Below are 25,904 nucleotides of genomic sequence, written 5' to 3'. Positions count from 1 at the left end.
CCACATGTATACTTTTCATAGTAGATGATAATTTTTGGAAAACAAGTTTAGTTTTAGAAACTTGAACATAGTTTTTCTAAAGTTACATTTCATTAAGACATGAAAACCTCTTGAAACTTGTTTGAAATGTGTAATCCATCACAGAGAACATACAGTCTGTGTTAATTTGTGTCAAAGGTATTCAATCAATCTGATCTTTAACTGCATTACCAGGGAATGATAATGTCATTTTGACAAACTAATGCAGACTAGATGTCCACTAAATACGATTACGCAACTCAAACATGTTTCAACGGCTTGCTAAGTGATTTTCATGACACACAGAAACTAATAGAAAACAGTGTGTAACATTTCATTGATCTATTAGCAGAAATGGAATATAATATTCATAATGATGTTTCCTTTAGTGTATAATCACCTGAAATCAAGAATTGTGTTTTCGTTAGCTTAGAATGAGCCGTTTATATCTACATAGGGAGTGGGTCTTCTTCACGTAGTCCGCCATGTTTCACCACCACGTTTCTACAGGCTCTAGAGAGACTTTCATGTTGCCTTAAGGCCACTGTAGTTCTCTGACACGCTTGTGAAACTGCGTTAACGTGAGCCGCAGAGTGTTAAACCGTGGTACCGCCAGCCGCCGTCTGACTTCTGTTGCTCCTAAAGTAGTTCATGTCCCGTGTGAAACTAAAAGTAACGTTGACTTATTTTGTCACGTGACTCGTTGGTATCAGTCCTGTGAGTCGCTAGTCAGTGAAGTTAACGTCAACCATGACTGTTTCCTAACCCTAATCAAGGAGGGTGGAAAGAGGAGATGTCGCGTGTCTCTCTCTAATATTAATATTATATTCCATTTCTGCCAATAAATCCCCCTAAATGTTACACACTGTTCATTTGCAGCTTTTGAAAACGATCGGCAAAAACGTTACATCAAGTACACATGATTTGTAAGTAAAGAGCTAAAACTTGCGTTTTTTACAGTAATAATAATATCACCCCAGTTTATTTGCTGAGCTCTGGGAACACGGCATCAACACAAAACAAAAGTCATATTTTGCAATGTGGCCACGTTTCCTGTGTCCTGTGATTGGCTCGCACGGCCAGAGGAAGTGAAGTGTGTTATCTAGTTAAATGTGCTTATTGGTTACAGATAATGTTTCATACACTATACATCTGATTTTAATTTACACAACCACATATTTACATAAACAAACAAACAAAGGCCGGACCGGTTTTACTGTGGGACGCACATTTTAGACACTAAAAGAGAGCGTTGGAACAAACAGTCTGTTAAGCAAAACAAATGTAGAGCTTTTGTGTTTAGATGGGGAGGACAGCTGTGCAGGTAACCAGTTAGTTACACACTCTTGTGTCAGTAATCTTTTCAGGACTTGACAGATACTGGAGAGTTAATAAAACCAGTGAAATAAGAGAAGAAAGATGGATGTTTGCAGGTTGTGATGGTGACAAGCTGGTGTTTTACTGAATGTGTTTTCAGGCTGCAGTCTTCTTATCTATCTCAGGATTAACTAGTGATTGTGTGCTGGATTTGGAAAGCTACAATTAACAGTGAGTGAGTGTTTTTACATGCACAGAATATTATCTTGCAGCATTTTTTTTTTTTATCATCAGACATGGAACTTGAAATGTAAGTACGACTTGAAATGCATCCTTAACTGTGTTCATTAATCTAGAGGCCTTTAACAGCAACAATGAAAACATTTGAATGGATTAACGCCGAGGTCGAGACGATGTCATCCAGACTGCAGAGCCACGATTTCACCCACAGGTATGAAAGACCAGTCCGTTCTCAGTCCCAGGGCGTAAAGTACCTACACATTATCAAAAAAGCTTGAAACTCTCTGACTGCACAGGGAACAACGTAACTCTTCCTACAATAGATTATATAACTTAAGATATATTTTCAGTGTATTTTTTCTCAGTCCTCAGGGCGGTAGTTTACCTCCAAACCATTTAAAGAGTGGGTCCATTATTTTTGAGTTTTTGGAAGTTTTTATATCATTCTGTATCTTCCCAGTGCTGTTCCTTATGTAGTCAAACATTAACATTTTGGTCAAAGTACGTATGTGTTGAAAATTCTATTTTCCCAAGTCCTCCTAAAAACTTTTTCCCCACGTGACCTGACGTAGGTTTCTGCATGATGACGCTGCTACATATACAGTATATATACATCCTTACAGTATTAACGTTACATACAGTAACTTAGATGGCGGTCGGCGTGCTCCCAGTTTGGAGAAGCAGACAGGAGAGTACCGGCAGGAAGCTAAGCAACGTACTGCTGCGGACGCCACGTTAGTTCAGCTCCGAAAGTCACACAATAACACGAACAAACTAACCGATGGATGCAGCGGTAGACCAGAAACTCCTGTGTTCTGCGACGTAAAATTACTGTTTTTGTGAATGTAGTCTGGTGGCTTTGAAGAGGGCGATATAATACGACAGCCGCTTTAACCTCGCTGTCAGACAGCCCTTTCCTGTTCCCCTATCGCTCTCTTCAAAGCCACCAGACTTCATTCACAAAAACAGTAATTTTAACTGGCAGAACACAGGAGTATATAATCAACCCCGCTTCAAAAACATCCAAACTAACCCTTTCAGTTGTTTCAAACTTAGCACAGCTAACGTTGACTCAGCTAGTGCCAGCGTTCACATTGATCAGCTTAACCTACGTTTGAATCAAACAGAACAGAATGTGTATGGACCCTTGTTATGTTTGGAATAAACAGCATGAGCAGCAAAAAGACATCATGGAAGAGCGCCACCTACAGATACTCAAACCCAACTAGCTACGGTTTGATTGACGGGTGATCTCGGGGGGGGGGGGAATGAAGGCTGAGTGGCATTCATGGAGTCAGAATATCCTTTTTGATTGTCACTTACAGTTTGATGACAGCAGCCCAGTACAGAAGCAGTGGGTTTTTACCACTAGTAGAACTGCTGGTTTAACACGGTCAGTAGTGTTCAGTCACGTCTGGCCCTTACAGGTGTGCACGTCTACCTGCTGGTGGCAGTCGCGGCAGTGCACGGCGCAGCACCAGTGGAACTTGCACTCGCACTTGGTGGTCCGGCTGACCCGCGACGTGTCGTAGCCTCGACCGCAGCACATCACCTCGCAGCCGTCCACGCCGCGAGACGTCCGGTTACAGACCCGCCCTCCCGTCCCCGTCGACCCTGCAGAGAGAGAGAGAGAGAGAGAAGGTCAGTGAGGATTTAAGGGTTTTATCTGTTCTGTCTTTATAATAATTTATCTATAATCATTGACCTGCTAAAAACCTCAAAATCAAATGTGTAGGGCATCTCAAAAACTCAAACCCAATGTTATTTTCTTTTTATCTAATAGTGTCACCAGCGGCATCACGGTCTGGTTTGGGAACGCTACCCAGGCTGAGAGGAAATCGCTGCAGCGAGTCATAAAAATTGGAGAAAGAATCATTGGCTCTAATCTCCCCTCCATGGACACGATATACACCCAGCGCTGCAGGAGGAGGGCACAGAGCATCCTGAGGGACAGACACCACCCAGCTCACTCTCTGTTCAGGTGGAGGGAATCAGGACACAACCTGAGGTACCACAGGCCGGAGAGCATCTCCACTCACAGAGCACCTCTGCTTTCACAACAGCTTCTTCCCAGCTACAATCAGACTGGTGGCAAAGGACGTTAAAGAGGGACACAAATACCCCACACCTCACCTCACCTCCATACCATTACTGACACACAGCACACCTGAACTGAATGGACTGTAATGCTGTGCAACATGCTGCCTTCCACTGTGGAATTATATATGAATTATTTCTTTTTTTAAATATTTTTGAGAGTGGTCATGGAGCATATATATATATACTGTATATTTGTATTCTGGGGGTATCGTTCCTATGCAGAGGGTAGTTTAGTTTATTTATTGACTACACTGAGAGCGTTTTGTATTTTAATAATTTATTTATTTATTGTGTTGAGTTGAATGTGCTAATTATTTTGTACTGTAATTACCTTGTGCCTTTTCTACCTTTTTTTTCCTTTCTTAAATTTGACTCGGTGTAAACTGCTCAGAGTTCCAATGTACTTAGGTGCAAATTGCAAATATAACTCTTGAATCTTGAATCTTGAATCTTGAGTGTTGAGTTGATTTCCAGTTTGAGGTGTTTAACGATGAGGCGGCTAATGTAGATCTTACAGGTGCCACAGCAGCTGCTGGCGTGAATATAATTTAGGCACTGCCCCTAAAATTTGGCAAATTATTATAAATAAATGCTAGTTAATAAATTCAAACTTTGCCATACTGCTTTTTTTGTGTTTTTTTTAAAACAACTTATTTCATTCCAGAAGTCAAATAAAAGTCCTTATTTATCCAAAAGAAAAAGTCGTTAAACGGTCACGCACAAATCAATGGTAAAAAAATATATATGAATGCTCTGAAGATGGTATAGAGAACCATTAAACCTTTTCTTCCTAAACATGGTGCCCCCACTAAAGTTTGAGATCAGAGGAACTTAAATGCTTCTTGAATCATTTCCTGCAGCAGCAGCAGGATATTTAACTTCCCACTGAATGAACATCACATTTATTCACTAAATGCAAAAAACACATTTCAGTAGTTTCCTTCCAAAATGAGATTAACTGATGGAGCCGTTCCGACACCCACACGGACAATTACTCCAGGCTGCAAAAGGTGAGAAGCATCCTGGGAAATTTACTCAGGATTTAAGACATAAGTTCGCTCCACCGTGGAATGAGGATGTGACTTGGGCGGTACGTAAAAACCACAACGTGGCCAATCGGAATAGTTCTATTGGTTATCGGGAGCCAATGGGAGCGCAGCATAATGCTGGCGGTGCAGTAGAGATGAGACAGAGGAGGGGGAGAGGAAGATGAAGGAGAGATGAGAGATTGATGATAGGAGCCGTCAGCCTGCACTCCCACTCTTCATCAGCTGTTCATTTTACAGGAGACATCCAGCGCTGACACACACACACACACACACACACACACACACACACACACACACACTGATAGTGTTCACTGTCTCCTAAATCTCCAGCCGCCCACACACACACACTGTATCTACAGTATGTTTTCAGGTGTGTATCTGCGCTGAGCTACACCTTCAAGAGTCAATCATTTATTACCACATCAACCTCCTCAATACAGCAACAATACAATAAATACAGAAGTGCACCCAGATGGCTCATGTCCTTATAGTGACAAGTTAAAGTGCTTGTTGATGCAACCAGTGAAGCATTTAGGATGCAGATTACTTCAGCATAACAGGTGCTATTGTGGAAGCGAGATCGTAAAAGGTAACTTTGGTATTTTTCAATCTGGACCTGATTTCGTGTGACTAATGGGGACAACACTTTTTTGAAATCGGTCCAGTATTGAAGGAGAGCGCTGCAGACGCCAGCCGCTTAACGGGCTGAAAATAGGATCCAGGTTGAAAAATGCAGCAGTTATCCTTTAATACTGCAGAGTAGTGATGTGTGGATCGGCTCCGACGTTATCCGAATCTGCGTGTACGCATAAATCCTCCGCCAGAATGAGTTATTTACTCCGATTTAGAGACCCGCACCCCGCAAAGACATTTCACTCCCCCTCTACCAGTCCCTGTAGGCTTTTTAAACGATGTACAGTATTGATGTATGAGTGTTTTCTTTAATGATTATAGAGGCTGCTTTCAGTAACAGTAAATTGTAGTAATGTCACTGCAGTAAATATCGTGGGATATTTAAGCAGCAAAACTAAAAACTAAGGCCTCAACTATTAATAACGATTAATCTGCCGACTGTTTTCTAGATTAATGGATTAATCGTTTTGTCTATAAAATATATCAGGAAATAGTGAAAGATGTCAATCCCAGTTTCTCAAAGTCCAAGGTGATGTCTTTAAATGTCTTGATTTGTTGGTCCAAAACCCAAAGATATTCAGTTTAATGTTATATAAAAACAGAAATGCTATTTTTGCATGTGAAATTACTTTAACGATTAAACAACTATCAAAATAGTTGGCGATTATTTTTCAATCGATCAACTAATCGATTAGTCATCGCAGGTCTACTGAAAACTGGAGTTGCAAACAGAAATAAACTTTTAGCTTCTGAAATAATCATGAATCTCTTAATGAGGACTGCGCCTGACCAACTAGAATTAGCTAATAGTTTAGTTCTGTTTATGACGTTTCAAGATATTAAATACGAGCAACATCGCGGCAAGCTGAGAACGTCTGCTGATAATCTTTAGATCATAACAACATCAGAATCTCATGTTTTTTATCTAAAGATCATGACAAGACAGTTTTGGTTATCATGTCCAGATAATTATTCTTTTATCACAAGAAATCAAAGCTTGTTATGTCGAGTTAAACTACAATAAAACACCTTTCAGACAAATAGTGACTCTTTATATTATATCATAAACAACACTGACATGATTCTGGAGGCCAGAGGCCGCCCTTATCTCTGTGTGATTATAATTATGACGTGTCATTGTTTTGATGAGCGACCCCGGGCTGGCAAAAAGCCAATTTATTAAAAGCCGAGAAAAAAGTAAATGAGATAAATAGTTTGGATTCTACAGAGCCCGGCGTGTGCCGCTGCGGAGAAGAAAAACTCATTACTGCTGTTGAATTATTAAACTGTGTTGTCACATTAATAATTCATGGGCACAAATTACCAGAACGCAACATTAAACAATAACATTTGTTTAGGGGGGCGTCGAGGATAACAACATTTTTCAACAGGCAAAATGTGATCGTTAAGATGATTATTTGACGCCCGTAAACATGTGTTCATATTGTTTAGTTATTTGAGAACATTAGTTATTCAACTGTGCACACTAATGCTGTTGTTTTTTCCCCCTACGGGGCTTTTAATGTAGGATTCAATTATTATCAGCTGCAACAGTAACATATCGATTTCCATTGCATTGATTCAGATGCATTGATTGCTGATTTCTGTGGTGTTTTAGATGACAGCTGTTAGGTACAACGGAGCATAAGGGCCACATTAAGGAAAAATAAATTAATCTGAGATTTTGAGAATAAAGACATAACATTACGAGAATAAAGTCATAATATTATAATGTTTACGTGTTATTTTAGAGGGGAAATAGAGCAGCGTGTGTGAAAATGAGGAACATGGAGCATCTTGTGAAGTTATACTTTAGTATAAGTTTCACAAATAACAAAATACTTCATCTTTTGGCACATCAGCACCACATTATCATCAGTATATGGACCTTGAAAAGATTGTGCAAGAAACTGCGTTTATTCCGAAGAAAGAACCACACGGACCTGATGGGGAAATTGCCTCTTTAGTGGAGGAGGAAATTACTTTTTTTCTCGTAAAGTTATGACGTTATTCTAGTAATATTACAACTTTTTTTCTGGTGAAGATTTTTTTAAATGTCCGAAACCTTAGTATGGAACCAATAGTACGCGAATCATGAAATATTACAGTATGGAAACACTGGACGCCGGCATCGACACAAAGGTGAACCGCTCTGTAACGTGGACAACGCTTCAATTTAAGTGTGAGATTTAACTTTGCTATAGGCGTAATATATTTTTTAAAATGAGTTCAGACTTCATGATTTTCACAAATCATTTGTTTGGTCACATGAGGATGGTACGGGTTACCGTGGTTACGCGTCTGCAACCGGCAAGGAGGCTCTCAGAAAGTGACGTGGTAATTACAGTTCAGTGCGCCAGAAAAGATCCATACTACTGTTTACTCACACAAAAGTATGTTGAACGATATCTGAGTATGTAGTACATATGGATGTTTGAATTTGAATTCTAAAAACGTGATTAAACGTCTGAGCCGTTGAGCCAGCGGAGGACTGTTACTATCTGTTACTGTCTGACTGTGAAGCAGCAGCAGAAGTGTGACTGAAGAAGAACATGTGTGTGTTCAGCTGACTCCTCCTGTATAAATAAAGGTTTAGAAAAAATGATGCGCTGGCTTCAAGTACCATCTCGAACATTGTTCTGGAATTTGCTCGTGTTTACATTCTGCTTCGCTCTCTCTCTCTCTCTCTGTGTGTGTCTCTGCACCATTCCCTCGCCAGGTAATATGTCTGGGCATGACTTGAAGCCCCCCCCCCCCAACCACCCTCCACCCCCGCCCGTCATCCGCCGGTATGCCGCCCTGCGAGGGATGACATCATGGCCGTAGTCTTCCTCACAGCCTTCGCTCGCTCTCCCTGCGTCTGCTTATTGAATTAAGATGAGGGGGCGCCGAGAGATGAGTTTAGCACCTGAGCCTCGCCGGGGCCGAGGGAAATTGATTTCACACTTTAAGGAGGCACAGAGGGGCCGTCTCGCTATCTCTGTGTGTGTGTGTGTGTGTGTGTGTGTGTGTGTGTTATTCAGAATGATTGAGGGTGAGTTTGCATGTCTTTGAGAGGTTTTTCAGTGTGTGTGATGGGAGAAAGACGTGAATAACTCAAAGTGTATGTTTCAAAAAATGATTGCGCTTCATGTTTGGGTGTCTAAAAGAGAGAGAGGCTGATTCAGTGTACAGTACAGTGAGTTTACATGCCTGTCTCTCTCTCTGTGTGTCCCAGAGGACTCGGTCTTTAGAGAGGCAGCGAGTTAAGTTCTCATGAGAGGCCCATGGCGAACACTGTGTGTGTGTGTGTGTGTGTTACCTCACCCTGCTTACATGTACACACCACAGAAAGCCTTCATGTCTGCTGTGAAGCCTCTACTCGTCCTCTAAAGGGGGCCCTGAGACCTCCAGGGGTCCATCAGGAGGTTAACACGATTTCAGTAGGATTTAGAGATCCAGACTGTCAGTAGAGAGGATGAAGCTAATGATCGCAAATTATTTTGTCAGTTAAATGATTAATGCTCGGTCTATAAAATTCCCAAAAATAGAAAACGAATGCCCGTCTTAAACAGCTTAAGGCAAGTTAGACTTAAGACTTTTTTAATGCCACTAAAGAGCAACTTTACAATAACCAAAACTGAAGAAAAAAGTGACGTCAATTACTTTGGGTTAGGGACAATTTTGCTTAATGTTGCATAAACTTAGTATTGACTTGTCTTAGATTGTCAGGTTAGACTAATCAAATTAAGCCTGCTCTGTTGCATAAATATTAAGATTGACTTAATTTTAGGCAGGAAAGCTAGCTAACTATTTCAACTGTTTATCCATTACGTATAGCTAACTTTAAAACTGGGCATACACTGTACGGTTTTAGCTCGTTTCTGGCCTGAATTTGGAGCCGAACGACTCACTTTAGAGTCGGACCGAATGTCAGCTTCGTCGGGCGTCGTTTGACGTGCAGTGTACGGGGGGGACCGAGGACCCATTAACTCCTACCAACCGGCCATCAGAAATTTTGGTTGGCCGTCCACGAGGCTCTCGCACAGTTGAAGCAGAGCCACGAGCCGATTCCCCAACATCAGTCAATCAGGGCGTAGCTATCAAGATAACAAAGTACAATAGATATAGTAAAACGTGTCTAGCTTACCTCCAAGTCTCTCTGCAAAATGGACAAGACATACTGTCCACGTCTTCCTAGCCACCTGCCAGTCCATATACACTAGCGCCTCTTTGTTTTTTAGACGTATCAACTAGGGATGCTAATTTTGAAAAGAAAAATGTAACCGATAACCAACCCTCGTTAACCGATTATCCACCGTTAACCGACAAGATTAGAGGGTCGCATGCAGCGGTGCGCCAGCTGCAGTGTAGGAGCACAACAGACAACCGAGTCCCCAGTTCACCCGTCCAAGAGGGTTATTGTAGCAGCCACTGTGCTGCGTGTGGTGTCGCTTCAGAATTTAAGTTGATTGAAACTACTAAATAACGCACTTTTTTTCTGCATTGTATTCCTCCAGCAGACAGGTTGTATCAGCGGGTGTAAAGTGTCTTGATCTTCCGTCGCTATGTGTCGCTGTTGCATCCGCTATTATTCTCTTATGTGAAGTAAAGTACGACTTTAACGAAAATAAATTATCAAAATAGTTACAGATTAATTTTCTGTCTATCTACTAATCGACTGTTTCAACTCACGAGTTTATCAATGTCTTACATTAAAGTAAAACATTCCACAAATTGAATTATTCTTCAGCTAATAGACCCGGCGTAGGTAACTTCAGCGGGCGTCCTGGTGGTCTAATGGTTAGATATCTATCCAGCTAGGGATCTTTGCTGCATGTTGTAACCCTCTCCCTCTCTCTCCATATTTCCTGTCTGTACCTAAACTGTCACAACCCAAAAGATACACATAACTAAAATATATAGAAATAAAACACCTGAGCAGCCGAAAGCTCCCAAAGATCAAGAATTAACTTCCAGACTCAAAGACTAGAAAACGCTCTCGTAGCTTTTATCTCCAGACATGAAACATGAAACAGTTCTGCGCTCTAAATTAAAACCATGCGTCAGGTTAAACAGCAGGTTAAAGTTAAGACTCTTTTAAGGTCATAAAACTCTCTCAGCACCTAAAAAAACCATGACGGTGCCTGATAACTTATACTGCACACACGGAGTACATGACACCGTCCCATGACAGACAAATCCCAGGTTTGATTCGCTGCAACATCCAACATTTCCTTTGACTCCTAAGTGTCCTTGAGCAAGAAAAATAACGCTACGTGCAGCAAAGTGCTAGACAAAGTGTTTAACCATCACTTCAACTTCAAAAACACCCCGTTTTGTTTCAGGTTGCACCATGAAATCAAAGAAAATAGGACATTGTTTAAGCATTTAATGCAGACTTTCTCTCATCAACCTGCACTTTCAACTGCATTTCCAAGCAGACTTTGAAAAGAAAACATAACAAAATAAAAGCATAAATATTTTTTGAGTGAGGGTAATCTACTCTCTTTGGTGAGCTGCCCAAATTTAATATAGTTTCTGTGGTTCAACGTCACCAGAGTTGACGGAAATTCATGCCGTCTCCTTTTTTTCCCCCGGTAACGATATATTAGAGCTAAAAGAAAACTGAAATTAAATTAGATTTTCAGTTTAGTTTTTCTTAAAAGTAAGTTTTTACATGTATAAATGTTTTCTAATCGTGTGAACAGGTTGTAAACTTATCTAAAAAATGATACCTTCCGCGACTTTCTGGGTTTCCTCTATCAGCCTGTAGACTGCTTTTAATGGGAAGAATGTGGGTCGTTTTTTCCGGGAAAATCTAACGGATGTGACGTCATGCGCGCTCGTGAGTGCCTTTATTTTTAGCTCCGCTACAGGGCTAACAGTGTGCAACGATAGCTAACGTTTGGTTAGAAATGGAGTCCGCTAACGCCAACAAATGACCAGCCCCCACCACAACTCAGATTCCACACAAACTCCACGGTAGAACAAAAAAAACAACAAAGTTATATCTAGTGAAGCCCGTCTTGCAAAACAGGAATGTGATGTCGGGGGGAAAACTAGGATCAACATCGGCCGGGCCGTCGATTCATGGTGGGACCTTTGTTTGGTAAGCTAAAATTACTGCCAAGCATGTGAAATATATAGTAATATTGTGGTTTTAGCTGTCAATCACGTTCAGTCTCGTGTCGGTTGCCTCACTGTTTTGACCGATGCTCGCTCGCATCTATGTAGTGCGAGCACAAGCGCGAGCAACAGGACGCTGACTGTCGTTGACTTAACGGCCACAGGTGTCACTGTTAACAAGCAATTTCTGATTCCTACAAATAGCCCCTTTTAAAGGATATTGTTTTTATTTAGTTTCAGTTTACTAACAATATTTTTCACTGCTTATTTTTGTTTTAGTTTACGATAATAACCCTGGGAAGGAGAAGACTTCGACACTTTGACACACTGTAAACTAGGGCTGCCCCCTCTTAGTCGATTAGTTGAAAATAAGATTTCTTTTGTCGCTTCAGTAGTTTTTTATGCTTTTTTCTTGCTGGATGACTTATTTCGAAGAAACTTTCTGAGCATATCTCTGGTAAACACAAGATTTAAAGCGGTGCTTTTGTGCGATTCTTTGTGGAGAATCGCAGTTTTACAGAATAAAACGAATCGATTAGTTATATATTAATCGTATGAGGGCTAGACGACTAAGAATGTCTTTGGTCGTGGACAGCGCTACTGTAAACTATTGTATTGTGTTGTGTGATCCAACCTGCCCCTGAAATATGCCTCTCTCTGCTGTCCAATCGTGCCCTCAGGCGTGTGTGTGTGTGTGTGTTTCCAGTGGAGGTGATTTATAGTGATCTGTGGTGCTCTAAGGTTTCAGCCCACAGAAGTGTGTAATGGGTCTTAAACTGGCCGACACCCGATCGCCACGGATCATCTGCTGCCTGACAGGCATCCACCTCGTCTGAAACACACACACACACACTTCTCTTACTCTCACACAGTTTTCAAACACAAACATTTTCGTTCTCACACTCACCGTCCTGTTCACACTCAAACACACTCAGTCAGATATATTTAACTGCTTATCTGTCTTGTCTTGACACGGCAGCGTCTGGGCTCCGATATTTGACTTTCTTCTGGCCTTACAAATGAAACCTCAGGTTGAGTTTCCTGTTTCATTTAATCAGTCAACAGAAAAAAAAAAAACTACAGAATTATCCTCAGAGAGATCACAATCTGATGTTTAATTCTTAGCAAGAACGTGCAGCCCTCAAGCTGTAACGATTCTGTCACTCCTGATGAGAGACTGTAAGACAGCGTGAAGGGCAGGCTGACACTGGAGCTGAAGAGTCACGTCAAGATCGACTTTCTCTACTCAGGAGTTTAATCACTTTCAAATACAGGAAGCTATCAAAAACATCAGAAAGAACCAGACGACTACGATCCTGTTGTTGAACAGCTGCTGGAATTTTGATTGACACAAACACAGCTCAATAAAAACAGGATAATATTTTCACAGTAGCTTCCTCAACTCTGCAGAACACAGAAAGCCCAGACTGTAGCAGGAATGCTGTCAATACAAGCTGAACCCACTGCCTCCATGATGAATATGTAAAACATATTCATCATTTAGAGAAATCTGCTGATATGAATCCCTGTTTACGCACTAGAAACATGACAGCATGCCATTCAATGTGAACTGAACCTAAAAAGACATGCTGGCACCGACCAGAAATGTTCAATTTTATGCAAACATGCTCTGACGTACAGGAGTAACAACCAATTACTTCAAGTCCCCTCGAATTATGAATAACTGGCCAACCTGAGCTGAGTATGTAAAACACCAGCTACACTCTAAACTACCAACTTCAGGCTCCCACTGAACCGATATGGCACAAGACAAACACTGGAAGATGATTAAAAAAAACATATTGGAACCAGTTCTGCTACTGAAAGCAAGAGTAGACATTTGACAGGTTTGAGATGTTGACAACATTTAACCTGCTGGAGATTTTGTTTGTGTATTTCAACCGAGCATTCGTGATCGAGCATAACCCTCACACCCCTCCTCTCCTTTAAAGGGATAGTTCGGGGTGTTTTGTAGTGGGGTTGTATGAGGTACTTATCCATAGTCAAAGTATTACCTACAGTAGACGACGGTCAGGATTACCAGCACGGAAGCAAAGCAACGTACTGCTGTGGATAGGGGGTAGCAGCTAAACGTATTTTAGACACCTAAAAAAACAGTTTAAGTGTACGCTATATTTTGAATATTTTCAAAGCTTTACCTCGCCGTCAGACAGCCCTCAAGGCACCGGTAGACCAGCAACTCCTGTGTTCTGTTAGGTAAAATTACTGTTTTTTTCAACGGAGTCTGGTGGCTTTGAAGAGAGCATAGACAACGGCTTCAGTTCCCTGTCGGAAAGGGCTGTGAAAATACTCTAAATATAGCGTATTCTTAAACTGATTTTGTTTTTTTTAGGTGGCTAAATTACGTTTTGCTGCTGCCCCCCGTCCACAGCAGTACATTGCTTTGCTCCCGTGCTGGTACTCCTGACCGTCGTCTACTGTAGGATGGATAAGTAGCTCATAACACCTTTACAAAGAGAACAAAAGCCACTTAAGATCTCAGAAGTTAAAACGAGATAAATTTGGATGGAAATAGAATTTTTTTTTTTTACGTCTTGGTTACGTAAAAGCATTTGAAGAGCATTTAAATTATAAATATTTCAACATGTAGTTTGGACCTACTTAAAATAACTTTTCAACCAAATGTTGCCTGACTAGCTTACTGTAAAGTTGAGTGCATCTAAAGTTACAACTGTACTCAGTGACTATCTCTGTTCTGTGAAGGTCGGGGGGGGTGTCTGACCTGACTCGTGGTCCCGTATGCAGTAGTCCGGCGAGTCCTCGAAGTACACCAGGTCATTCTTGCTGGGTCGTTTGAAGTGTGCGTGCGCGGCGGTGAACCCAGTGCCGTACTGGTTGACGGCCACCTGAACGGCACCGTTGTACCTCTTGCGAAGGTGGTCGCCGGTGCGTCTGAAGTCGGCCATGGCGAGCCAGCAGGTGCGGACGCTGCATGACCCGCTGACGCCGTGACATTTACACTCCAGAGTCATGAAGCGCCTCACCGCCTGGCGAGGAGAGAACAGGAGGTAAGTTTCAGATAAGATTGTTATTATATTATACATTATACAGTATATATTAAACTGTAGTGATGAACTGTAACATAAAATAGACCAAAAGGAACAGTTGTTGTTTGGTCTATAAAATGTCAAGAAATGGTGAAAAAATGGCGATCAGTGTTTCTCAAAGCCCAAGACGACGTCCTCAAATATCTTGTTTTGTCCACAACTCAAAAATATTCAGTTTACTGTCATAAAGGAGGAAAGAAACCAGAAAATATTCACATTTAAGAAGCTGGAATCAGAGAACTTTGACTTAGACCGACTAACAAAATCGTTGACGATTAATTTAATAGTTGACAACTAATCGATTAATTGTTGCAGCTGTAATGCAAATAATCTAAATTTTCATGATTTTTCACCCTGTTTCTCCTCTGTCTAAAAATGAAAAATTTTATATAGTGGCTTAGTTTTTTGTATAAAGATTGGTTTATAAGGGTGATACCAATACTTAAAATTTAAATCTGAACTTTTTATAACCAAATTTCCAGTGTTTCTCCCAGAATCCAATCAGGAGGTACATCTTTGAATCTGTCATCTCCCAGCCTGGTTAAGAGTTGAATTATGTCAGGTGAGAAGACGTAATATTTAACATTTAACATTTAACATTTAACACATCTGCAAAGAATGTGTTGTTTAGGAATAAAGACTGCAGATTAATTTTTTATTTGTGCTCTTAAGAGTGAATATTTTGGGTTCTAACAGCTCTTGAACTGCACACATACATACAGTAATTATACGGATTGGAGAGAGTTTTAAATAAATATTAATGTAAATGAGACTAAAGGATTTCTCTTTTTTCCCTCCCAATATGCAGATTGAAAGATACATTTGACCATGACATCTGAACATCAACTGCATGTAAGAATACATTTTGAATACAGAACAAGCAACTGATTGTTTCAAGTGTTTTCATTCTTTTGTTTTCTACTTTTGTGTCTGTTTTAGTTTCTAGCAAAAATCCTACAGTCGTTAAACTATTGGAAAACATACTGCTGTACTTTTAACCTTTTTTTTCCCTGTGAACATGTATAGATTTGTACTGTTATCATTCTTGTACAACTCAGGATTTTAACTGTTATTTTTTTCAGAATAAAATCTCCAAAACAAATTTGGTCAATTGAATCCTTTAAAGGCAGATTGCAACCAAGTGAAACTTCTCCCGTGTGCCAAGCGTGTATGAGAACTACAGTGGCCGACGGGAAAACGTGAACGTCCCTCTCTAGAGCCGGTGTTGGTTTGTCCGTTCTGGGCTACTGTAGCAACATGGAGGCCCGCTCCCCATGTAGATATAAACGGCTCATTCTAAGTTAACGAAAACACAACGATTCTTATTTTCAAACATACTTATTAATATTATATCCCCCTCAATGTTACACACTGTTCCTTTAAGTAATTCCTACAGATGATCAGTGCCTCCTCACCTTCCTGCCGGCTCGGTTGTTGTGCAAGTTCATGAGCGCCCGGGCGTCCCTCTCCTTCCTCTCCTTGGCGTCCACAAAGCCCTGGCTGAAGCGCATGGCGTGCTCCACGTGGTCACTGCAGCCGCCCCAGTCAAAAGAGCCCTTGGCGTCCTGCGACGAACCCTTCTTTGTGGGATCGCAGGAGCAGGAGTCCAGCTCGCCTTGGCTGCAGGCGCGTGCCAAAGTGTAGACCACGCCGGCCGAGGAGATGGCGTACATGAAGGCGACCTCGCGGCTGCCTGGAGGGGGAGAGGATGAAACGTCGTAAAGAAGGAAGCACACATCTGGTACAAAAGGCAAGTCTACTCTAGATTTTCATGTCATGTGTCGTTTCATGCTAATTTAATCTAGTCCAAGTCAGAGCTCAAGTCTTGAGTTTTGGACAGAAGTCAAACTCTAGTCCAAGTCTCAAGTGTAAAAACACAGATCGGCACCAGAGCTATGCTGCTAGCGTGGCTAAAAAATACAGAGCTACACACAATATTCTTTGTCCAAATACTGAAAGTTCAGGATAAAATCAAAGATACGCTTCTCTACATCATTAAACTCCACTGATGTGAGATGCAAATCAAACACAAAAGTTTGATCTTTTTTTTTTTTATCTGTTACAGATCTGGCGTTTCCCAATACAGGCTGGCTGACGACAGCAACATTAATCTGTGATGACAAACAGAGAGAACCTTCAACATGTTTGGCCACCGCCGCTGCTGCTACCTGTATGACCCGTGTTTGTTGTTGCCTGCTGGAAGCTTTTATTTCCTGTGAGGCATGACATAAAAACGCTTCATCTACCTCCAAGATGGATAAACAGCGAACGTTTACCAGCAATACCCTGACGGGGAAATCTTATCTCCCTCCACATGTAACTGATGAGAGATCTGAGAGAGATCAAAGGCTGAGGCAGAGAAAGTGTGTCTAACCACCGCTACAACATCATGACATGCAAGTGGATTTATGATGATGTTTAGAGCTGCAACTAATGAATATTGATTTTCATTGGCGATAAAGGGATCTTTCTTTAATTCATAAATTGTTTTAGCTATACAAAAAAAAAAGATGTTGAAACTCAAGGTATCGTATCAGCACTAGTATTAAAAAAAACACAACACACACACATATACAGTGATCTCAGTGTCCAGTCCAGCAGCTAAGTTGAGCGTGTCTAACGAGGTTAATGAGGAGAACGCTGAGAGAACACGACACCACAGAGGAAAAAACTCCTGTGTAATTGTTTGAAATTAGCCCACTGACATTGACAATAAGGAGCTTCTGACGGGGCCTCGATGTGCCGTGATAATGCTGTGTGACACGGCCGGGGCCCGGCTGGGAGGTCCGAATACCACACGGCTGATTAGAGGCCCCCGGACATGAAACGGACTAAGTCGAAGGATCCGCCTCGCGGGTTAAATCTCAGGGCATGGGAGAGGAACATCAGACCGCCGCGTCCTGATGATCCTCCACCGGCAATAAAAAAAAGATTATGACTTGTTATAACACGTCCTCACAGGAGATACAGACCGACTCTCTCGCTGCTGAGACGCACAGTGACGCGTCTGATTTGATGGGATGCTTCTGTCCAGATCTGTCACAGGCTTAATACTCGTTAATCATTTTAAATCCTTGACGCTACTAACTCATTACTGCCTGGGAGGAGTCATTTGTCACACTCTTCATAACATTTATTTTCCACTACACCCTGTGTCTTCTCCTGACTTTGAAAAAAAACTCAATAAATCAAGTGTCTTCTTCTGCAAGTGATCAGAGAAGATAAACAGTGCTAATGACCCGACGTGGATCTTGAAAGTGGTGGGATTACTGTTATTTGGAAAAAAGTCTAAATGTCCACCATTTCTCATCTGAACGAGCTGAGTGGAGAGTGATCAGCTAACTGAGACGGTAGCTGAAGTGGATCTAACGTAAACATCATGATGAATCTGAATCAGACTGATACGAATATAAACTTTTTTTAAATTAGTTATTGATGCCACTGACACTGAAATAATCAAGTGTGTAAACCTGAAACTAATTATTGTCATTATCTAAAAAAATATGTGGATTATTTTTTTTTTCATTTATAAAATAATGAAAAATGACCCTGACAGTTTCCCAAAGTGCAACCAACAATCCAAAACCTAAAAGACATTAAATACAAATAAAGAAACATTCAAGGAGTTGGAACCGGCAAGTGTTTTTAATGGTATTTCAGCTCACCGAATTGCGTATGAATGACACGGTAATTTGTAAGTAATTTTGCGTGCAATAATAACGCCTTTGTTGCTTTCGGCGTATCATGTGTACGCCATGTAGTCTACTGACTGCAATGCAAACGCATCCGTGTGTATATGCTACGCTCAGAGCTAGTGACGTAGAATAAATCGTGGTGGGATGGGAGGTGGATAGGTCCAACAAACACAGGACTTTTAACCAGGAGACCGATGTGTTATTATGTTACGTTATTGATGTTTGTGACGTGTTTTCCGTACTTATGTTACATTGTTTTATGTATGTATTTTACTTAGTTTAAGTACTTATTTTAAGCTCAACCATGTTTTTTACTAAACCTAACTGAGTGGTTTTGTTGCCTAAACCTAACTGCGACTGTCTCACGGTAACAACCTGGCATTAAATGACACGCAAAGAGACTAAAATGCGTTATCATGTCCTTAAAATGTTGTGCTATTTAAACATCTTCCAAGAGATCATGTTGGGTATTTATAGTTTTGCTTGATAAATGTCTTGCTTGCACGATAAATCAATTATCAAAACTGTTGCAGATTCTGATAAATCAGGTAAATAATAATTAAAAAAAATTAAAGAAAGAAATGATATAGTACTTTATATAGTAAAATATATATAGTACAAGCTTTGATAGTTCGACTGCAACTGCAAATCTGTTTCCTTTGTTTCAGATGAGCGCTCTTCAATTGCAGCTGCTATTAAATCTGACAATATCCCATCTGTAATATCTATAATCTATAATATCTGACAAGTCAGTTTAGCATTTAATAAAAATGAATCCAGTATTTCACTGGATGTTTAATCAAATAGAGAAATACTGTATGTTTTGCTTGATGTACTGTGTTATGAGATACAAATACTTCAAAAGTGTTGCACTTGGTGGCTATTCTGCTCAAAATTGGTAACATAAGTCACAATTGTGGAACATAACTAAGAAGAACAAAAGATAAAAAAGGATTCTTCCATTGGTAAATCTTTTCTGCATTCCAGAAGTCATAATATTACTACAACACTAAGTACTGAGTCGCATGTTAGCCCCCAACACAAGAACAGACTGACGGAGAAACCAGTCGGCTGCACTGACGACGTGATAAATGTACAATTGTAAAGTGAGACGAGTGCTGGAATGCGATCCAACCTCTGTGGAGAAAAAAAAAAAGAAGAACATATCTGCGAGGGAACTATCAGTTTCCCAGAAAGCCTCAGTGTTGCTGTAAATCAATACTTTGAAAAACCAACCGATTGTTTAGATTTGTCAGCGTTAAGTTTAAAAGGCAACATGTTTGTTACTGCAAACAGATCGGTGAGCTGTAACACGCATGGTCATGCAGGGATTCAATTCCAAAAAGGTGCCAGCAGCACACAATGACCTGGAAACACAAACCAGCAGATACTGTTGCAGGAAATCCAGACACTGACTTTCTACTCTTAGTCATGCAGCGTTTAAGGCACCTGACGGCCCCTGAAGTCATCAGATCAGGAATATGATGCTTTATGTACGTACTGAAGGGGTGCAGGAGTGAGCATAATATAGCTAAAATTATACTGATATATACTGATGCAATAATCATATGTTAAGAATAGAGCTGTCCTCAACCAAAGAAAGTCTTAAGGCTGGCCCGCACTAAACGATTTTTCAAATCTTAACAGATGTTGAAGATGAGAGAGACGCCACACATAACGACATGTTATGTTAAATTTAACAGTTTTGTTCCTATAGTGTGTGGAGAGCAATTATTTGGCCAAAACAGCACACCACACATTAACAGATTCATTCATGAACAACAAGAGGCCCGACTCAGAAACATGACTGTAGAGTAAACAAACATGGCGGACGACGGGCAGGAAGAATTAGCGATGTTAGTTTTTGCTTTGTACTGAAATTCACAAAGGATGGCTGGATGAAGTCATGGAGACACGGTAAATAAACACTTGTGTTGTTGCCACAAATCAACAAGTTTAGTCCTCCGTTTCAGAGCTCCGTCTTACTACTACTTTATGCTTCACGTTTAGTATTAGCTCATGCATTAGCCACGGCCGCCATGACGGTGCTGGTTGTCCTTCGTTCTTCAGTCAGCTTGGTTCTCAGTTGATTATCGTTCTTTCCCACATGACGGCGTCATCGGCTGTCCTCGGGGTTCCCCACACACAACAGGATACCCGATCGTAAATATTGAACATGTTTAATATTTACGATTTGAAATCGGTGTGGCCAGGATGGACTTCCGAGCGATTCTCGTGTAGTGTGTACCCAGCATTAGTCGACCAACACTCGACTATGAATTTGTCTACTAATCGATTAGTTGATTTAATCGACAGATCTGTAAAACTGAGTTTGTCCACGAAGAATCATACAAAAGCAGCACTTTAAATCTTGTGTTTACCAGAGATGTGCTCATAAGTTTCTTGGAAATAAGTCATTCAGCATGAAAAAAGCATAAAAAAATACAAATCAACTAAAGAAATCTTAGTCGACTAAGACCAAAACGGGCGAATCGTCGACTAATCGACTAAGAAGTGGCAGCCCTAGTTAAGAAGTTACACTCATGACACTGAGTCAAATGATTGTTAGTGTTTTCCTACAACAACATCTTATAATCTTCAAATAAAGCTTCAGTTTTGATCAAAGTTTATCGTACATTTAGAGATGAATTTTCCAACAATAAGACTAGAGAGACACGAACGGATAATTTTATAGCCTTAATTTAATGTAACTTTCATCTGATGTCTTCAGACGTAATTCATGGACACAAAGTGAGGCAGGTATTTAAGATGGACATGAAGTAAACTATAACAGCTTACAGGAAAAATAAGCCTTGGATGATGTGAATCCCTTTTTAAATCCCTCAACCTGTTTAAACGTTTATTTCTCTCTTGCCTGTCCCACTGAGGCTCAGTGATTTGCTCAAGGACACTTCAGCAGGCAGGACATGAAGGTTCGATTTCAGATCCTCTAGATTAACAACAGAACAGTCTCTCCCTGCAGCCCAAAATTTTCCATAATAATTATTTTTTTTAATTTGACTTTTTTAGGCTAAAGTAATTTAAGTGTTGTCCTCCACTCACTGCGTAGCAGCAAGCGTCCGAACAGGTTGTGGTCCCTGGCTGTAGTGTTGCAGTTCCAGCGGTGGTTGCGGAATTGGTGCTGGCACTCCGAGATCCAGTCCTTCATCCCGGCCCCGATGGCCTGCATCACTTTGGGGTGCTGGCGGCACAGCTGGCGCTGCTTGTTCACCAGACCGGGGATGTTGTCGCACATCACCTGGGAGCCCAGGGTGCCCATGTACCTGCACAGCACAGGAGCAGACAGATGAGAGAGCCAGAACAGTACATTGTGGAAGGGAAAGGTGTAAAATGAAAAAAAAAAAATTGTGCAAAAACATCTGGACAGAGGGATGAAAGACTAGTAAAAAAAAAAATGTGGACACTGAGTTCTCTCAATTATCTAAAATACAGTTGAACCTTTTCCATCAACACAAGTGCAAATAACTCTATATGTGTGCACATCCAGGTATAGCTGCAGGATAGAAGAGACATTAATTAAAGCTTTGTAGGAAAGTCAGACAGTTAACTTCTGCAGAAATAGAAAAGGGGAGAACAAGATAATGAAATAAAGCAAGTGTCTTTCTTGAGCAACTTGTGTTGAAATCACTCCCGAACAAGTCCACACTCCCATGTACCTGCAGAACAAGGTGATGAAAGACGTGCAGGGAATTTGAACACTTGCAGGCTGCATGCAGGGATTTCCCCTCAACCATTAAAGAAAAGAGACCAGAACAGCAAGAGGAAAATGAAATTAAGGGAAAATTATCTGTCAAAACAGCCTCTCAGTATCACCGACGGTGTCAAGTTTGGACTTTTGGAAACAGAACCTTTGCCAGAAAGCGAAAGACAGCAAATAAAGAGAAATTAAATTATATCAAATCACTTTATCCTGTAAACTTATCTGTCAAAATATTCAGTCTTCAACTTCAGTATTTGAAGAAAAAAAAAATGTTATGAAAACCATTTTAGTCACTCAATCTCTCACTCAATTAAGACATTTAGACCTACATATGGAGGAGGGAAACAATTATGGAGATGATTACACACAAATCACAAATTTACTGAAGACAGATTCATTAGTTAAAACGTGCACAGTAAAACAAGTTTGCTTTTGCAATTGCATTTAAATGAAGATGTAAAAACACAATGCTCTGTACGTACCACCAGGATGCATCGACCTCGGCCGTCAGCCAGCAGATTGCTACAGATAAATAAACACATATTCCACTTGGCAATAAGTTCATATTAACCAAACTTCGGTCCTTTATGGATCTGGACGGAGCATTTCCTCAGGTGAAAGAAAAACTATTAAGAGAACTTGTTGAATCTCAAAAAAATCAAGCTTGGATTAAAGAATATATCATCACAGGACAGTCGGAGGAGGAGGACGGAGACGGAGACGGAGGTTTGCGCGTAAAAGCCATGACCGGCTCGGGTTGTGCGCGGTGGCCAAAGAGCTTCTGAGGAGGAGGGAAAAAAAAAAAAAAAAAAGTAAAGAGCGACTGTCTGATAGTCCAGCAAATATTTTCAGTGGCGATGATGAGCTATCAGGTTTAAATTGCTTTACACAAAGGGGTGGGCAGAGTCCCGTCTCAGGAATGAGGTGAAGAAATGAGATGTCTGAGAGTATCTGTTCAGGCTGGTTTGACACCAGACAGGTTTGGCCCGCGTCCAGACCTGGAGCTCTGCAGCTCGGAGATGAGATGTGGTCCACCAGGCTGATGGGCTCTTCACTCAGACTGCACCGACGCGTTCAGGGACGGAGAGGAGGGGTGGTGGTGGGGGGGGGATTCATCCAGCACACTCAGACAATGTCAGTCAGCAGAAAAGCGCACAAACCAGCTTAGATGGTGACAGAATGGAGCAGATAATAGAGATATTGGTTTTTTTTGTGGTGCATGGAAATCCGGAAAAAATGACTTTTACGCATGAATTATGTCGTGGGTTCCATATATTTTGCGCACAAGACTTTTAAAGGGACTGTTTGTAACTTTCAGAAATGCTTGTTAACAGCGACACCTTTGGCCGTTAAAGGGACTGTTTGTAACTTTTTACACGTATAAATCTACCGGGTCAGGATCCCATGCGCTCGCGTGTGGCTGGAGTCTGTTCTCCGCTGCCTGCTTGCCTTCACTCACACACCGCGCGCGTTCTCGCTGTCTCGCTCCACCTCTACACGTGCATGCGCGCACACTACACACTGCAGAAGACTTCGTAGCTCTGAGAATATCTAGTGAATGTACAGTGGAAGTTTGTGCAGAAATAACTGCTCCAGACCAACAGAGGTTTTCCGTGTCTGGTGAAGTGACGGGGCTCCGCAGTGAGTAACGAGTCGTGCGCGAAAATGCGAGCGGTGTCTTGAGTGAAGGCAAGCAGGCAGCGGAGCAGAGTACAGCAGAGACTCCGGTACTGGAGACCAAAGCTACGGTCTCCGATGTGTCTTCTGGCCGTGGTCGGGGGGCTGGAGCAGGAAGCGTTGACACTGTTTTGCAAGACAAGCTTCACTAGATATAACTTTGTGGTTTTGGTGCTTCCGTGTAGTTTGTGTTGGAATGGTCTGAACAGCGTAGCCAGCGTAGCCAGCGTAGCCAGCGTAGCCAGCGTAGCCAGCGTAGCGCATGGGAAACCGACCCGGTAATTTATACGTGTAAAAAGTTACAAACAGTCCCTTTAATTTTCAGGAGTTATGGTGGTATTTTATTTCGTGATATGATGAATAATTAGACATCAAACTATACACCCGCGTTACATAAAGACCCAAATACAGTTTGTGTGCATTCATTTATCCTATTTCTTATATATTCGGTCACTTTTCTGCTCATTAAGGCCTAAAAAGAAACTCCCCATTGCCATGCACAACTGACGCACATGTGCCAAATATTTATGATCCCCAAAACATGACGCATAATTATTTTACAGCCTTATACAAACCATCACTCAGTTCAACTAATAACTCAGGAATGATGGTTTAAAAAAAGAAAAAAAAAAAAAAGGGAGAAGAGAAATTACGCACCGATTCTCCCAAAGCAGCACCTAAAGGTGATGTGTCCATTTCAATTGGATTATCTATCACAGTCTTTTTGAAGTCTCTTGGGGAAATCTGTACCACTGTCACACGGTATTTCCTCCATCTTTGATCTGGCCCGGGTGGATCTGGAGAGTCCAGGAGACCCTGACCAGATGAGATTAATGGCCAAATTGGATTTTTTCCCCCCATGATCCCCGTGGAAGAAAACCATAAAACAACAAGGAGATTTAGAGCACGCTCTCTCTCTCTCTGCTCTTCTCAGCCCGTTGAACTTTGTTGTTGCAGCAGCGTTAGCTGTAATAAGTCTGTAATAGGAATCAAACTTAATTGGAGTAATTTGATCTGCACCAAATCGTATTATGGCTGGTCACTGGTTTCATGAAGAGAAAGACAATTTAACATCACCAATAGCCTGAAGAGACAAACTCTAATTTACCTGGATAAAGTTTGTGAAAGATGCAAAATAAAGTATGAAACACCTGAGCTAAATCCACTTAAAGGGTTGAGCTGACAACTCACAAATAAGACTAACAATTATCTGAGTTTCTATTTCTGGATTTAAAAACGTTCCCCCAACTGAATTTGAACTTTTTTGGGTGGTAGCTAAAATGATTATTGGTAGGGGTCACAGCACTCAGATTTAAAAATTTGGATTAAAAAGGAGGAAAAAACAATTCAGTTCAACATTTTTGGAAATACACTTATTGGATTCCTTTTCCAGAGTTAGATGAGCAGATCGATGTCACTCTTATGGAGGACGGAACCTGCCAAAATAAAAAATAAATAAATAAATTGCTCAATAAATAAATGTCATTAAATGTAGCAAGAATGAAGAAATAAAAAAATGCAAAAACAAATAAAAAAAAGTAAAATACAATAATAAATCAATACATTAAAAATAAATAAAAAAGGGAAAATTAAACAGACGTACTAATTAAATAAATAAGGGAAGAGAAAGAAGCAAATTAAAACAGAAATATAAATTTGTGTCATATTTTATAAATTAGTTAAGGCCTACATTTATTTATTTATCGAGTTATTTATTTATTCATTCATTCATTTTATGATTTATTTTTTTTAATTTTGGCAGGTTCCATCCTCCATACACTCATGTCTGTGACTTTGAAGGGACAGTGTGTAGGATTTAGTGGCATCTAGTTGTGAGGTTGCAGATTGCAACCAACTGAATACTCCTCCGCTCACCCTCCCTTTCCACAACTGGGCGATCAAATGTGATTAATGAAAACATGTTGTCTCTCTCTCAAAGACAGTTGTCCACATGAAACTAACATGACATGAGATATGAATTCCCCCCTTCCCTCTGACAGACTTCGTAGCTCTCTTACAGTCCAACAGCTTGCTAGGTAGCTAGCCCTACCACATTTACTGGCATCAAAACAGGAAGGAAGTGGTAAAGTAGTAAAGCTGTGCTAACAGTGAAAACAACGGCAAAAGTGCTGACAAAGATAACGGTGTTAACACTGGGGGGGAACTGAAGGGTGGGTGCTACGCTTCCGCGAAGGTGCCATCGGTCGGGACGGCATTCTCAGCTGTAAACGCCGTATGAGAGCAGTGCAGAGTGGCGGCTGTGAGCTAGCAAGTGGGG

General features: G+C 41.0%; 1 protein-coding gene across 1 annotated transcript; it reads right to left on the bottom strand.

Moving 5' to 3' along the window:
• Positions 1–1,601: 1,601 nt before the first annotated feature.
• On the bottom strand, positions 1,602–22,939 carry wnt2 (wingless-type MMTV integration site family member 2). The gene is made up of 6 exons (XM_074633640.1): positions 22,432–22,939; positions 21,292–21,512; positions 15,949–16,226; positions 14,209–14,473; positions 2,706–3,189; positions 1,602–2,506 (listed from the first exon to the last, which is right to left on the bottom strand). The coding sequence occupies exons 1-5, from the start codon at positions 22,512–22,514 to the stop codon at positions 2,984–2,986; spliced, it is 1,053 nt and encodes a 350-aa protein (XP_074489741.1). The 5' UTR covers positions 22,515–22,939; the 3' UTR covers positions 1,602–2,506; positions 2,706–2,983.
• Between the last annotated feature and the right edge of the window lie 2,965 nt (positions 22,940–25,904).

This window comes from Sebastes fasciatus, chromosome 4, assembly GCF_043250625.1.
Source record: "Sebastes fasciatus isolate fSebFas1 chromosome 4, fSebFas1.pri, whole genome shotgun sequence".
NCBI classification, from domain to species: domain Eukaryota; kingdom Metazoa; phylum Chordata; class Actinopteri; order Perciformes; family Sebastidae; genus Sebastes; species Sebastes fasciatus.
This window is presented reverse-complemented; position numbering and strand designations above follow the sequence as displayed.

Excerpts from the sequence above, each read along its gene's own strand:
- wnt2 (XM_074633640.1), bottom strand. The coding sequence starts at position 22,514 with ATGAACTTATTGCCAAGTGGAATATGTGTTTATTTATCTGTAGCAATC. Across the intron at positions 21,513-22,431 it reads GAGGTCGATGCATCCTGGTG|GTACATGGGCACCCTGGGCT; the intron begins GTACGTACAGAG and ends TGTGCTGTGCAG. Across the intron at positions 14,474-15,948 it reads ACAACCGAGCCGGCAGGAAG|GCGGTGAGGCGCTTCATGAC; the intron begins GTGAGGAGGCAC and ends TCTCCTCGCCAG.